At 39.1% G+C, this 12,954-nt stretch overlaps 1 protein-coding gene across 1 annotated transcript; it reads right to left on the reverse strand.

Annotated features, from left to right (window-relative positions):
• Positions 1 to 435: 435 nt before the first annotated feature.
• On the reverse strand, positions 436 to 876 carry LOC149170394 (uncharacterized). Its single transcript, XM_089425559.1, has one exon. It carries the CDS (start codon positions 874 to 876, stop codon positions 436 to 438), a length of 441 nt encoding a protein of 146 aa, XP_089281685.1.
• Between the last annotated feature and the right edge of the window lie 12,078 nt (positions 877 to 12,954).

Raw genomic sequence — 12,954 nt, forward strand, 5'->3', positions numbered from 1 at the left:
ACAGGCCAAAAATGAGAATTCCCAAGTTTTGTCTCAAGCTGCTGTATAACCAGGAGTAGAGCAAAACTTCATACCGAATCACACTTTTAAGAATTCTTTCACATGGAATAATTTGGCTATTGCAAAAGACCTTGTGAACCCCTTGGAAAGTATTGAAATAAACAAATCTAACCAGAACAACACCAGAACTTTCCAGTTTGTTTCATGGTAGATTCACTTCATGCAAAATCATTGTTTTTCCATTAGTTAACTTTAATTCAAATTTTTGTTCCTAGCATGACAATACTTTCCGACTGCGGCAGCTTTCTCTTCTTCATTTGAAGATGTTGAAATAAGTTTTGCTAAACATTTCATATATTTTTCTCCAAGATGTTCTACTAATTTTCTTTTATCTCCATCTTGAGACAAGATAAACAACAGTTTCACAGCATAAGCTCACATTTCAGAGTATGTAGCTTCACAAAAGGGAAGCAATACTTGAATTGCTCCTCCCTCTCTTAAATTTGTCCTTGCCTCAACAGCCGCTGGTACACAACAAATGGCATGGAATGCTCGAACAATGCTTCCATGTATTGAAGGTGGTGTCAAATTTATTAAAGATAATAGCTGGTATATGATCTCATCAGATTCCAATAATGCAGTTGTTGTGTCATTTGTTCTTTGGGGCAATGTTGTAGACATAGCAAGGTTTGCATAGGTATTAGCAGCTTTTTCTCTCAAAGCCAATACAGTTGACAGTGGTGTGCATAGAAGGTCCAAGATGGGTCGGACCACCCCATCTTTGATCATTTGTAAAGCATTCTCAGGTAAACTTGAAAGATTCTGAAGTGCCCCAATGGCTGCTAATTTTGACTTCAAATTAGCATTTGAAATCATTTCAAGAAGTGGAAATACAACTCCCTCTTTGAGCAATGCAGCATTGTTTTGATCTGTTAAACCTATCTCTCAGGTTCTGTATCAAAGGCTTGAAATAGTTCGCCTATGCCATTTGCACTACATTATGCTCACTGTATGGGAGATTCTCCAGAACCTCGTTTGCATCCTTAGCAGCTTTAGGATTGTCACTATTTGACATTGTTACAAGGATGAGGATACAACCTTGTACCTTTCCAATCTGTTCACACACAGCCATATCCTTTGAAAGCTCTAAAAGAAATTCCACGGCTTTCATACCCTCTGCAATATCATGTGCAAGTGAACGAACAATAAAATCAATAGCATGATCCACCTCAGCTATTTTCACCTTTCTTCAAGCTCCAAACTTGATGAAGAAAAACTCAGGCTTCTCTGCTCTGGAAGACTCTGCTGTATTTTCCTGTAAAACGTCTTCTTGTAGAATGCTAGCCAGATGCCATAGGATGTCTCTGCGCCTCTGCACGATAGTTTATGAATTTCAGCTGAGCGCTCATTAATTTCTGCATGATTGTTTTGGAGTGAGGTGGCAAAGACGTGTGCTGGCCCATGCAACTATTGTGCTATCATGAACTGCAGTGGTTAACTGTGTGTTGTATGCCTGTAATCTCATCCATCAGTTGCACCGGAGTTTAGACTACCCACACTATCCGTGTTTTTTAAATTTCTCGTGCATGACTGACCCATGCATGCTGCGTGACTTTCTCGTGAGTGCTAGAGAACTTGGTGTCTTGCTACATTCATGGCTTAATTTCACCATTCCATTCGTTCATGCAATGCTTAGACTAGATTCATGCAATAGATGAACAAGGTTTAGTCACGTACCTGAAGTCAAACGGCTGCTTGTGAAGCTTTTTGCTGCTGCATGCTCATGTTCTGCTGCTGCATGCTTGGATCCTTTGGTTGCATGAGGGCTTGGCTGATGATTTTTGATTGATTTTGCTTGTGCAGGTGTCCTCTGACCAGATCTAAGCTGCATGCATTTGTTTCCACGTTCAAATCTGCACCTTCAAGCTGCTGCTGCTGCAATGTCACAGAACCAGAACTTGTTTTCGCCATTTCTCCCAAACGGTAAAGCGGATTGATATGAAACTTGCTGAGCATGTTCCTATCATCATGATGCATCTCCCATAGCAAAATCGTGATCAATGGATGCACGGATTTCGAGAAGAATGGAAAATGGCTGAAGATTTCAGAGATCGATTTCTCGGAAACCGTGCATCGGAATTGGCTGAAACTGCTTGGGTAGGTTACCATCACTCATATGCATATCCCCATGAAACAGGTTTTGAAACGGATGCACGGTTATGGAGAAAATGAAAAAATGGCTGATGGCGATGGAGGTTGATTTCTTGGAAACCGTGCACCGGAATTGGCTGAAACTGCTCAAGCATGTTTCCATCACCCTTGTACAATTCCCCATAAAACGGTTTGTCAAATGGATGCATGGTTTTCAAGTTATGGAAAAAACAAATTTTGTTCTATGGATTTTTGCCTCAAGGCTTTTTGCAAATGTTTGCATGGAATGAAAAATGAATTTGGGCTGTGATGCAGGTATGGAGATGATGGAGGAGGAGTTGGAAGATTGCATGAGGACTTCTGAACCCTTGAGGAAGCTACCATGTTCACAAAACCACTTTTTGAAACCCATGTCTAGTTTCCCACAATTTCTACAGGAAGTTCCTGTAGAAGCACAATGAGAAGCACAATGAGGTGGAAAAATGATGGAGAAAGGCAAGGGATGGACACACAAGTGCTTGTAGGTCTAATCAACAGATTCCCACCATCAGAAACCATTTTAAACTTGAATTTGGTTCGTCCAAAGGTTCTACAAGATGTTTCCTGTAGAAATACAGAGCTTCCTGTAGAAGGCACAAGAAAAATTCCTTTAACCTTGATTTGAGTGCTCCTCCTGTCATGAAACGTCCTTCTTGCAACCTGCAATTAGCCAATGGAAATTAGTTTTATTTTTATTTTTCTTTTTCTCTTTTTTTTTTTTTTAAATAACTAGGGCGCCTCATGGAGGTTTTCACCCTAATTGCCTGCCTTGGGCGCCTCCAAGGAAGGTTTTCAGGCAGGGATCTTATTCCATTTTTATTTTCTTTTCTTTCCAACCCATTGACCGCCTCATGGAGGTTTTCAATCAATGAGCCAATCTAAGGCGCCTCCAAGGAGGTTTTCACCTTAGATTTTTATTTTCTTCTTATTTTCATTTTTTTTTTTTTTTTCTACCCTACCCTACTTGAAAAACAAAATCATTTTCAAGTATAAGAATACTTCCAATGGAGCCATGTGCACATCGAGATTAGAGAAAAAATGATGTGAAGGCTCAAAATGCATGCTTTGACAGGTATCCGGATCTCAGAGACCAAATGATCTGGCTTTGAAGGGATCAAACATAACTGAGGAAGAAAGTACTGCTGCAACTTAGTGACCTTCTGAAACCATATCTCAATATAGCTTTGATATCCTTGGTCGTCTTGTTGATTTGGATCATTCTTCCTGTCACCTTCTATCATGACCTTCTGATCTTCCTCTTTTTGTTGATCTTTCTCTTGAGTACATGGAGGATTTGATGATAACCATGAGGGAACTCTCTCGATCTCTGATTTAGATCTCTTCTCTTCATCAAGTGCAGCCCATGGTTCTTTGATCTCCTCTTTGGAACCTTCTTTTTCCTTTGGTCCTTCAATGTTGTCAATAGATTCTCTCTTTTGCAACACTCTTCCTGAGCTTTGGTGAACATCATTGAGCTCAAAAGGAGTCATTTGCACATGTTGTGCCTCAGCTTTGCAATTGGGTTGAGCTACTCCATTGTATGGCTTTGGAAATGGTACGAGTAGTTGAGTGGAGGTGTGAAATTGAGATGGAGATGGATGGCATTGTGGTTGAGCAGGCATTTGGGGTTGCCTTGGTGGAGGAGGAGGCGATGGTTGTGGATGAGTAGGTGGTGGAGGAAAATAAGCAGGAGGAGTGTTGTATTGGGGCCTCCACCCCTGATGATGTGCATTCCACTGAGGCTATGGCTGAGCATAAGAGTGAAATGAATGAGCAACTGGTTGGGCATAATATGGATATGTGAAGGAACAAGGAGGAGGTGTGAACCAGGAAGGATGAGCAGGGGGAGCCCAAGAAGGCATGAAAGTGGCTTGGTAGGGGTCATAATAGGTCTCAGGTGTCCCTTGCAGTTCATGCTGGTAAGATTTAGGTCCAGGCGGCTTCCTTTGGTTCATATAATGGAGTGGTTCAGTGGCCCCTTTGGCTCTCTGATATGCAACTTTAAGTCCAGGCAAGGAAGGGCACTGATTTGTAGGATGGTATTCTTCACAGATGAAACACACTTCTATGGAGTACAATGGACATTCATTCCTAGGATGCTTTCTAGTGCACCTAGGACAAAAAATGGCCAAAGCCCTCTTGGCTTTTTCTTGCTTCTTTTGGATCCGCAAGGTATCCAGTTGCATGGCAAGAAACTGCCTCATATCACTCTTGAAATCTTCGATCTGATTTGCAAATTCATTTTGGGATAAGGTACTGCTCCCAACATTTCTGCTTGTAGCCATTTTCTCCAGAGGAATGTTTTCTTCTTCTTCTCCCCTAGAGGTTCTTTGAATATGCCTTGATGTCCACCCAAGGGTTCTTCTTAGTCACAGCCATCGAAGAAGAGAGAAGGTTGGCTGTGTGAAGCAATGGGGGGTGTTGTGCAATCATTTTTCTAACTTATCTCTACTCCTACAAGGCATGAAATGAAATCTTTTTGGTTGATTTTTTTCATTTTTCTTCTTGTACCTGCAAAACTAAAATAGGTTGAACTGCAACTAACTATCTTGCTGAAACGAAAATGCGGAATTGAAATGAAAGCATGAAAGGACTAATCTATTTTGCACAAATGAAATTGCAAGAATGAAATGCTAGGCTACACTTGTGGAATTGAATGGCTAATATACACTTGCAGAAATGAAATTGCGGAATTGAAATGCTAATCTATGAAAGCGGAAAATTCTAATCTACTTTTGCAAAAACGAAATTGCATAATGGAAATGAAATAAACTACTTAGCAGAAGGTTGTAGTAGAAAATAGAAGAATAGCAACAATCACTAATACTCTGACGCTTCCCCGGCAACGACACCAAAAAGATGGTGGGCTCCAGTATTGTAGCAATAATGCTACAACTCTTGGAACTCCCTTCTTTAATTTTATCAACCCGGTAGTTCGTAACAAACTTGGAAGCGACGGTGCTGTATGCACAAGTACTAGCTCTTGCCGCAGCTGTCACTTGGTCAGCTGGCACAAGTCCTCTAGGGGCTCAAGCCAACTTCTATGAGCTCTTAGAAGAAGCTTTTTAACTGATGGACGAAAGCTAACTCAAAGGAAGCTAATCTACTTGCGGAAAGAAACTGAAAGCCAAAAAGAAATTCAAACCCTAGAAAACCCTAATTCTACCAACTAGTCCTACTAATGCAAAGGAAAGAATGCAAACTACGAAAAGAGATGCCATTACTTCTAGGAAGGTAAAATGCATGTGTCTAAGTTATCACTATCTGAAGAAAACATCTTTTTGTATTTTTGCTTAAGTTGTTGAAATTATCCTGCATGTGCTTCTAACACGTTTTCCACTATGCAGGGATGGATCAAGGGATGGAATGCTTTGGGAAAGGTTGGGATGGTACAGAGAGGGTCTAAGGGATCCCTAACATTCTTTCCGAGAGTTTCACAAAGTTTGGATGCCATGCAACCGTGTTTATGAACTTCTACAGGAAGTCTGCAGGGGTTTCAACAGGAAGTTTTGTAATTCTTCTACAGGATGTTTCGTGATTGGGTTTTTGACTGATAGGTGAGTGGGAGAGAATGCATGAATGGGTAGGGAGGTAGGGTAGGGGCCTGGAATGACCCAATGACTAAGGGATGAGGTGATGAGAGGGTGTGGAATTCTAGCTTGCATCAAAGAAGGTTTAGGCAATGGAAAGGCAAGAAGGTAGGGTTACGTGGCAAAAGAGCAGATGGGAGATGAGGAAACAGAGTTGGTGATGGAGGAGCTGATCTGGACGAGGCTCAGATGAATGAGGAGGTGATGAAGGTGCCCTGCATAGTGTTTACCTGATCAAACCAACTACGTCTTGCATACAATCAAAATATTAGATGATCTATCTAACAGTTTAATGAGATCAGTGAACAGCAACCTTATTCATGACAAGAATCACGTACAGCATGTGAACAAAACATTATCAAAGAGATATAAACGCATGACTAACTCCTACCAATCCATCCTAAACATAAAAAGCTACTTCAACCATCAAAAGCAACCTAAGTAACGAAGCACGAATTAAATCTAAAGAGCAGACTTTATTTTAAGAATGCAGCGAACACACATAAAGATAAACAAGGGAGGTACTGGGCACTTGAGATGGGCCCAACCCCAAGAGCTACAACCTCCCAAGAGAGATTTAGAGCTGGTGCAAAGCTGGATTTAGCTTTATTAATCAAGAATGAAGAGTTACATCAAAACTGTCCACAAGGAGAGCTTGAGAATGAGCTGAAAGCAAAGCTAATCTATTGCATAAAAATCGAACTACAAACTAGCTAACTAATGGCTATAAAATGACTAACCACTAGCTACTATCTACTGGCTAACTAGATAACATCCACTGGCTAACCAAAATGAGGTCCTAAGCCTTGTTATTTATACAAATTGAGGACCCAACAGTCCTCCTAAACTTTAGGGACTCGGCTGCCCTTGGGCTGATTGATTCGGTGGCCCTTGAACTCCGAGCTGATGGTGGAGAATCCGAGGTAAGGGCCCATAAATGAAGGGGACACCTTCCTACAAATCCTCTCCCTTGTCTTCCCACGAATTTGGCTGCCAAGTGCTCATTAAGACCTTCAATTTTGTCTCCAAATTGACCAAAAAGGCTACACAAAGCACCCATTAGACTTGTTGGCATAATGACTAACCAAATTCACTCTATTAACATAAATATAATCAAAAACATGCAATAAACTAATGAGAATGGTGGATTAAGTCAAATTAGGAGGTTGAATGAGCCCAAATAATTGCCCATCTTTGCGGCTCATCACCTTTCAAGGCAACGCGCAAGGTATATGCACGGGCAACCATGTGATCTTTCCCAACCAAGGGTTGATGTTAAGATTCAAAGCATAAACGCAAGATCAACAACTCACAAAATTGCAGAAATAATCATGAACAATAAAGGATTATAATAGCACACATAAACTAATAAATCACACACTCATAAAGATGCAGCACCTGATCAGAAGAGTGGGCCTAGCTCTTTGATCAGGGCTGCGTTAGCCACGAAGATAATTAGAACAACAAAATGGATGATCTTTTATTAATTGGTAATAGAATTTTACAATGTTGATGGGTGAACCCCCATTCATAGGATCAACCTGCGTTTTATACACAGTGAGGGAGATTAACAGTTCTCCTGCAAACATAGAAACTGCTAATACAAAGTTATACATTGGATGGAATAGTATCAATGTCAGATGCCTGGAATAGCAGAAAGGCCCAAGAATAGTTCAGGGCATCTGTTCTCCGAGCTGTGCGACCTCCTGCTAATCGGTCGTTGCCAATTCTGTTGCAATGTGAAAAGTCGAGGGTTCTTGTTCTCATGTCGTGGTCAAACACAAGTTTAGTACCACAAATAGATAGACTCTATGCGTTTTGCTTCATTAATTAGAATATACCAATAGGACAGTAAAGGGGGGAATTACCTTGTTATTTTAACATAATAGCATGGGTAAATGAGTGAAAATACAACAAAAGGATAATGAAAACAGGTGGAAAGATTGCCCGATTTGGTACCCAACAGCGTCATTGAAAGCATTGTATCTTTCATTATGACAGAGGCATGAAACTAGACATGTTCAAGGGAGGGTTGTTGACTTTCTTGCACATTCATTAGTAGTGTCTGCTTCAACAACCAATGGATATGTGCTCCTTTAGGGAGTTCATGAGAACCTCAAGATATTTTCATTGACCCATGAAAATGAATTCAATATCCACCAATCACATAATTCTCAACACTTTATCAAAGGCAATGCCTTCACCCTCTATGCTTAATCACTATAGTAAATAAGGCCACATTGAGCTCTGAGTGATTTTAATTTGGAGACTGTCTAACTACTAGGTTGAGCCAAAATATGGGAATCTGGACATCATTAGGTGCAAATCTACTCTGGTGATGATTGTTGCAAGTTTGTTCTATGTATCTCTAAGCATGGTTGTTGTAGTAGTTACTCCACCATAAAAATTCCTACAATTCTCCTGCTAGCTCTTAACCGTTTTTTAAATTTTCGCATAAGAAAAATAATTGCTGATATAATTCTTTTTTGGTATAGATCTTCTCTGAGGGTCTAAAGCCATATTAGATGGCCTAGTATAATTTTCAGGCTTATCTTTGGCAAGAATGTCTTTCCGCCAGTGTTATTACTCATACCTATGCATTGGACAATTTGTTGTGAAGACTAAAACTAGGAGTATTGGAATGATGCATTCCAACATCAATTCTCATTTATGGAACCTACCTTATCAAACAATCTTGGTATCCCTATAGCAACACAAGTTGTACTCAAATATAGAATTTGTGGCTGTCAATTACAATGGAGAAAATCTCACCTTCTAGAGCACACAGAAAATGTATTCACTACTAGGGTTCAAATGAGCTCCATATTGTTAGAAGAAATCACTTGGCGAGAAAGAGTGAAATCTACCACAAAAGGAGTAAATTGGTGTCTTCCAGAATTGGTTGTGGCTTCATTGAAAGCAATGTATCTTTCATTATCACTGAGGCATGGAGACTAGACACATTCAAGGGAGGGTTGTTGACTTTCTTCCACTTTTATTAGTAGTGTATGTGTTAAAATTGGAAACTAGGGCCAAACTCCACATGGTTCATCTTATTTATGACAATTGATATTTTTCTTGGATTCCTCTCGTCGAGAGGTGTAGGATTGATCTAAATATAATTCGATTTCGACATGTAAAAATGGACATATGACTTTATTTGTATTATTCAAAAAATTTCAAGGTCGACGAGCAAGCAAAATAGGATTTTAACCCCAAACTCATCCTCAACATTGCATATAAAAGGAGTAGACCTCAAGTCATTATTTCATCATCTCATCTCATCACATGTCTCTCTCCTCACTTGATTGGGTACACAAATTTGCCATCTTTGTCTCACACATGCGAAGGAAGGAGGACATTTTCTGTTGAGTACGTTGACCAACATTGACTAGAATTAACCGAGATGTAGGGAGGATTTCTAGGGCTACATTGACCAACGTTGACTGCAGATTTGAGTGAGGAGATTCTATTTGGGTAGGCCGCAATTCTGGGCATGAATTCCAAAGATATTTGACCCCTGTGTTGAGCAATTTTCACTATCCTAGGGCTGGTCATAGGGTTGACTTCTATTGACCAGATTGGACTGGACATTTTTGGACTGTTTTGGACTATTTGGGTTTGCTATTGGAGGCCGAAGTTGACTGGGTTTGACTGAGCTGCTTAGAGGAAGAATTATGCCCTTTTTGACCAATGTTGACTTTTCTGGTTAGGGATTTTTTCTATTGTCATCAATTATTAGATTTGTAAATTTGTATTCTCTCTCTGCTGAACTATTTAAGAATATAAGAAGAATTGATCAAGGGTTTCCCCACATTGGGGTTTTTCCCTAGCCGGTGCCACATATTGTGTCCTCCTGTCTCGGCTTGTCTTCTACTTTTTAAGTCTATGTTCTATCTACATTTTACTATCATGATGATGTGATTACTAAATTGGATATTGATATTGGGCTAATAAAGAAATTGAAGTAAATTTCTATTAAGCATAGAACATACCAAAAATTAACATCATGCTTCAACAACCAATGGACATGTGCTCCTTTAGGGAGTTCATGAGAACCTCAAGATCTTTTCATTGACCCATGAAAATGACTTCAATATCCACCAATCACATAATTATCAGCACTTTATGAAAGGCAATGCCTTCACCCTCTATTCTTGATCACTATAGCATACATGGCCACATTGAGCTCTGAGTGTTTTTAATTTTGAGACTCTTTGACTACCAGGCTGAGCCAAAATCTGGGTATCTGGACATCATTAGGTGAAAATCTACTCTAGTGATGATTGTTGCATGTTTGTTCTATGTATCTCTTAGCATGGTTGTTATAGTGGTTACTCCACCATAAAAAAAAAAATCCTGCAATTTTCTTGCTAGCTTTGAACCTTTTTTTTTTAATTTTCCCACAAGAAAAAAAATTGTTGATATAATCTTTTCTGGTACAGATCTACTCTAATTGTTTGAAGCCATATTGGATGGCCGAGTATAATTTGCAAGCTTATCTTTGGCAAGAAAGTCTTACCACCAATGTTATTTTTCATACCTATGCTTTGGACAATCTGATGTGAAGACTAAAACTAAGAGTATTGAAATGATGCATTCCAACAATAATTCTCATTTGTGGAACCTACCTTATCAAACAATCTTCTTACCCCTATAGCAACACACATGTCGTAGTTAAATATAGGATTTGGGATTGTCAATTCCAATGGAGTAGATCTCACCTTCTAGAGCACACAGAAAATGCATTCATTGCTAGGGTTCAAATGAGCTCCATACTGTTAAAATAACTCACTTGGCAGGAAAGAATGAAATCTACCACAAAAGTCATAAATTGGTGTCTTCCAAGATTGGTTTTGGCTTCATTGAAAGCATTGTATCTTTCATTATCACTGAGGCATGGAGATTAGATACGTTCAGGGGAGGGTGGTTGACTTTCTTCCACTTTTATTAGTAGTCCCTTCTTCAAGAACCAATGGACATGTGCTCCTTTAGGGAGTTCATGAGAAACTCAAGATCTTGTCATTATCCCATGAAGATGACTTCAATATCCACCAATCACATTATTATTAGCACTTTAACAAAGTAAATTCCCTCGCCCTCTATGCTTGATCACTATAGCAAACAAGGCCACATTGAGCTCTGAGTGATTTTAATCTGGAGACTCTCTAACTACCAGGATGAGCCAAAATCTAGGTATTTTGACATCATTAGGTGCAAATCTACTCTAGTGATGATTGTTGCATGTTTGTTCTATGTATCTTTGAGCATGGTTTTTGTAGTGGTTACTCCACCATAAAAACTCATGCAATTCTCTTGCTAGCTCTGAACACTTTTTGAAATTTTCATATAAGAAAAACAATTGTTGATACAATACCTTCTGGTATAGATCTGCTCTAAGAGTCTGAAGCCATATTGGATGGCCAAGTATAATTTGCAGGCTTATCTTTGGCAAGAAAGTATTGCCACTAGTGCTATTGTTCATACATATGCTTTGGACAATCTGATGTGAAGAATGAAACTAAGAGTATTGGAATGATGCATTCCACCATCAATTCTCGTTTGTGGAACCTACCTTATCAAATAGTGTTGGTATCCTTTTAGCAACACACAATTTGTACTCAAATATAGGACTTTGGATTTTCAATTCCAATGGAGCAGATCTCACCTTTTAGAGAACAAAAAAAATGTATTCATTTCTAGGGTCCAGACAAGCACAAAAGTCATAACTTGGTGTCTTCTAGGACTAGTTGTGGCTTCATTGAAAGCAATGTATCTCATTAACACTGAGGCATTGATACTAGACACATTTAGGGGAGGGTTGTTTACTTTCTTCCACTTTTATTAGTAGTATCTGCTTCAACAACCAATGGACATGTTCTCCTTTAGTGGGGTCATGAGAACCTCATGATCTTGTAATTAACCCATGAAAATACTTCAATATCCACCAATCACATAATTCTCAGCACTTTATCAAAGGAAATTCCCTCACCTTCTATGCTTGATCACTATAGCAAACAAGGCCACATTAAGCTCTGAGTGATTTTAATCTAGAGAATTTCTGACTACCAGGCTGAGCCAAAATCTTGGTATTTGGACAATCATTAGGTGGAAATATACTCTAGTGATGATTGTTGCATGTTTTTCTATGTATCTCGAAGAATTATTGTTGTAGTGGTTACTCCATAAAAAATCCTGCAATTCTCCTACTAGCTCTGAACCCTTTCTTAAACTTTAGCATAAGAAAAACAATTGCTTATATAATCCTTTCTGGTACAGATCTGTTCTGAGGGTCTGAAGCCATATTGGATGGATGAGTATAATTTGGAGGCTTATCTTTAGCAAGAAATTCTTGCCACCAGTGTTATTGCTCATACCTATGCTTAGGACAATCTTATGTGAAGATTGAAACTGAGAGTATTGGAATGATGCATTCCAACATAAATTCTTGTTTGTGTAACCTACCTTATCAAATAGTATTGGTATCCCTTTTGCAATGCACAAGTCATACTCAAATATAGGATTTGGGATTTTCAATTTCAATAGAGCATATCTCACCTTCTAGAGCACACAGAAAATGTGCTCACTTCTAAGGTTCAAACGAGATCCATAATGTTACAAGAGCTCTCTTGGCAGGAAAGAGTGAAATCTACCACAAGAGTCATAAATTGGTGTATTCCAGGACTGGTTGTGGCTTCATTGAAAGCACTGTATCTTTCATTATCAATGAGGCATGGAAGGCTTTGAACCAACTTTGATGTGGTCCTCCATATATTCCACTCAGCTTCATCCTGGCCTAGTGATAAGAGCACATAGTCAACACTGCTCCTCGCCACATTGTTTTCCTAAAGGGATTGTATGCATACTGGTACAAACTTATTTTGAATATCATCAACATTTGTTTTCATCCTACTTAAACCAAGGAACAAATGACCAATCATCGAAATATCCATAAGGATGTTCAAATTTGTTAATAGGAAAATCTCAAGCTCTCTCATTGCTCCAATTTCACAAATAATCGTAGAAGTTTTATGACCCTCAAGTGAACTATCATGTTTTATTTTCTTCTCTTTTTTGTTAGAAATGAGAAATTGAATGGAAGGCATATGTTCGTTTCACTATTGGAAAAAACTCCCATTCATTTTCCTGTTGTGTGACTAAATTTCAGAGAAAA

Source organism: Pinus tabuliformis, chromosome 4_2, assembly GCF_031772625.1.
Source record: "Pinus tabuliformis cultivar Carrire ecotype Pingquan chromosome 4_2, CPIR1, whole genome shotgun sequence".
NCBI classification, from domain to species: Eukaryota; Viridiplantae; Streptophyta; class Pinopsida; order Pinales; family Pinaceae; genus Pinus; species Pinus tabuliformis.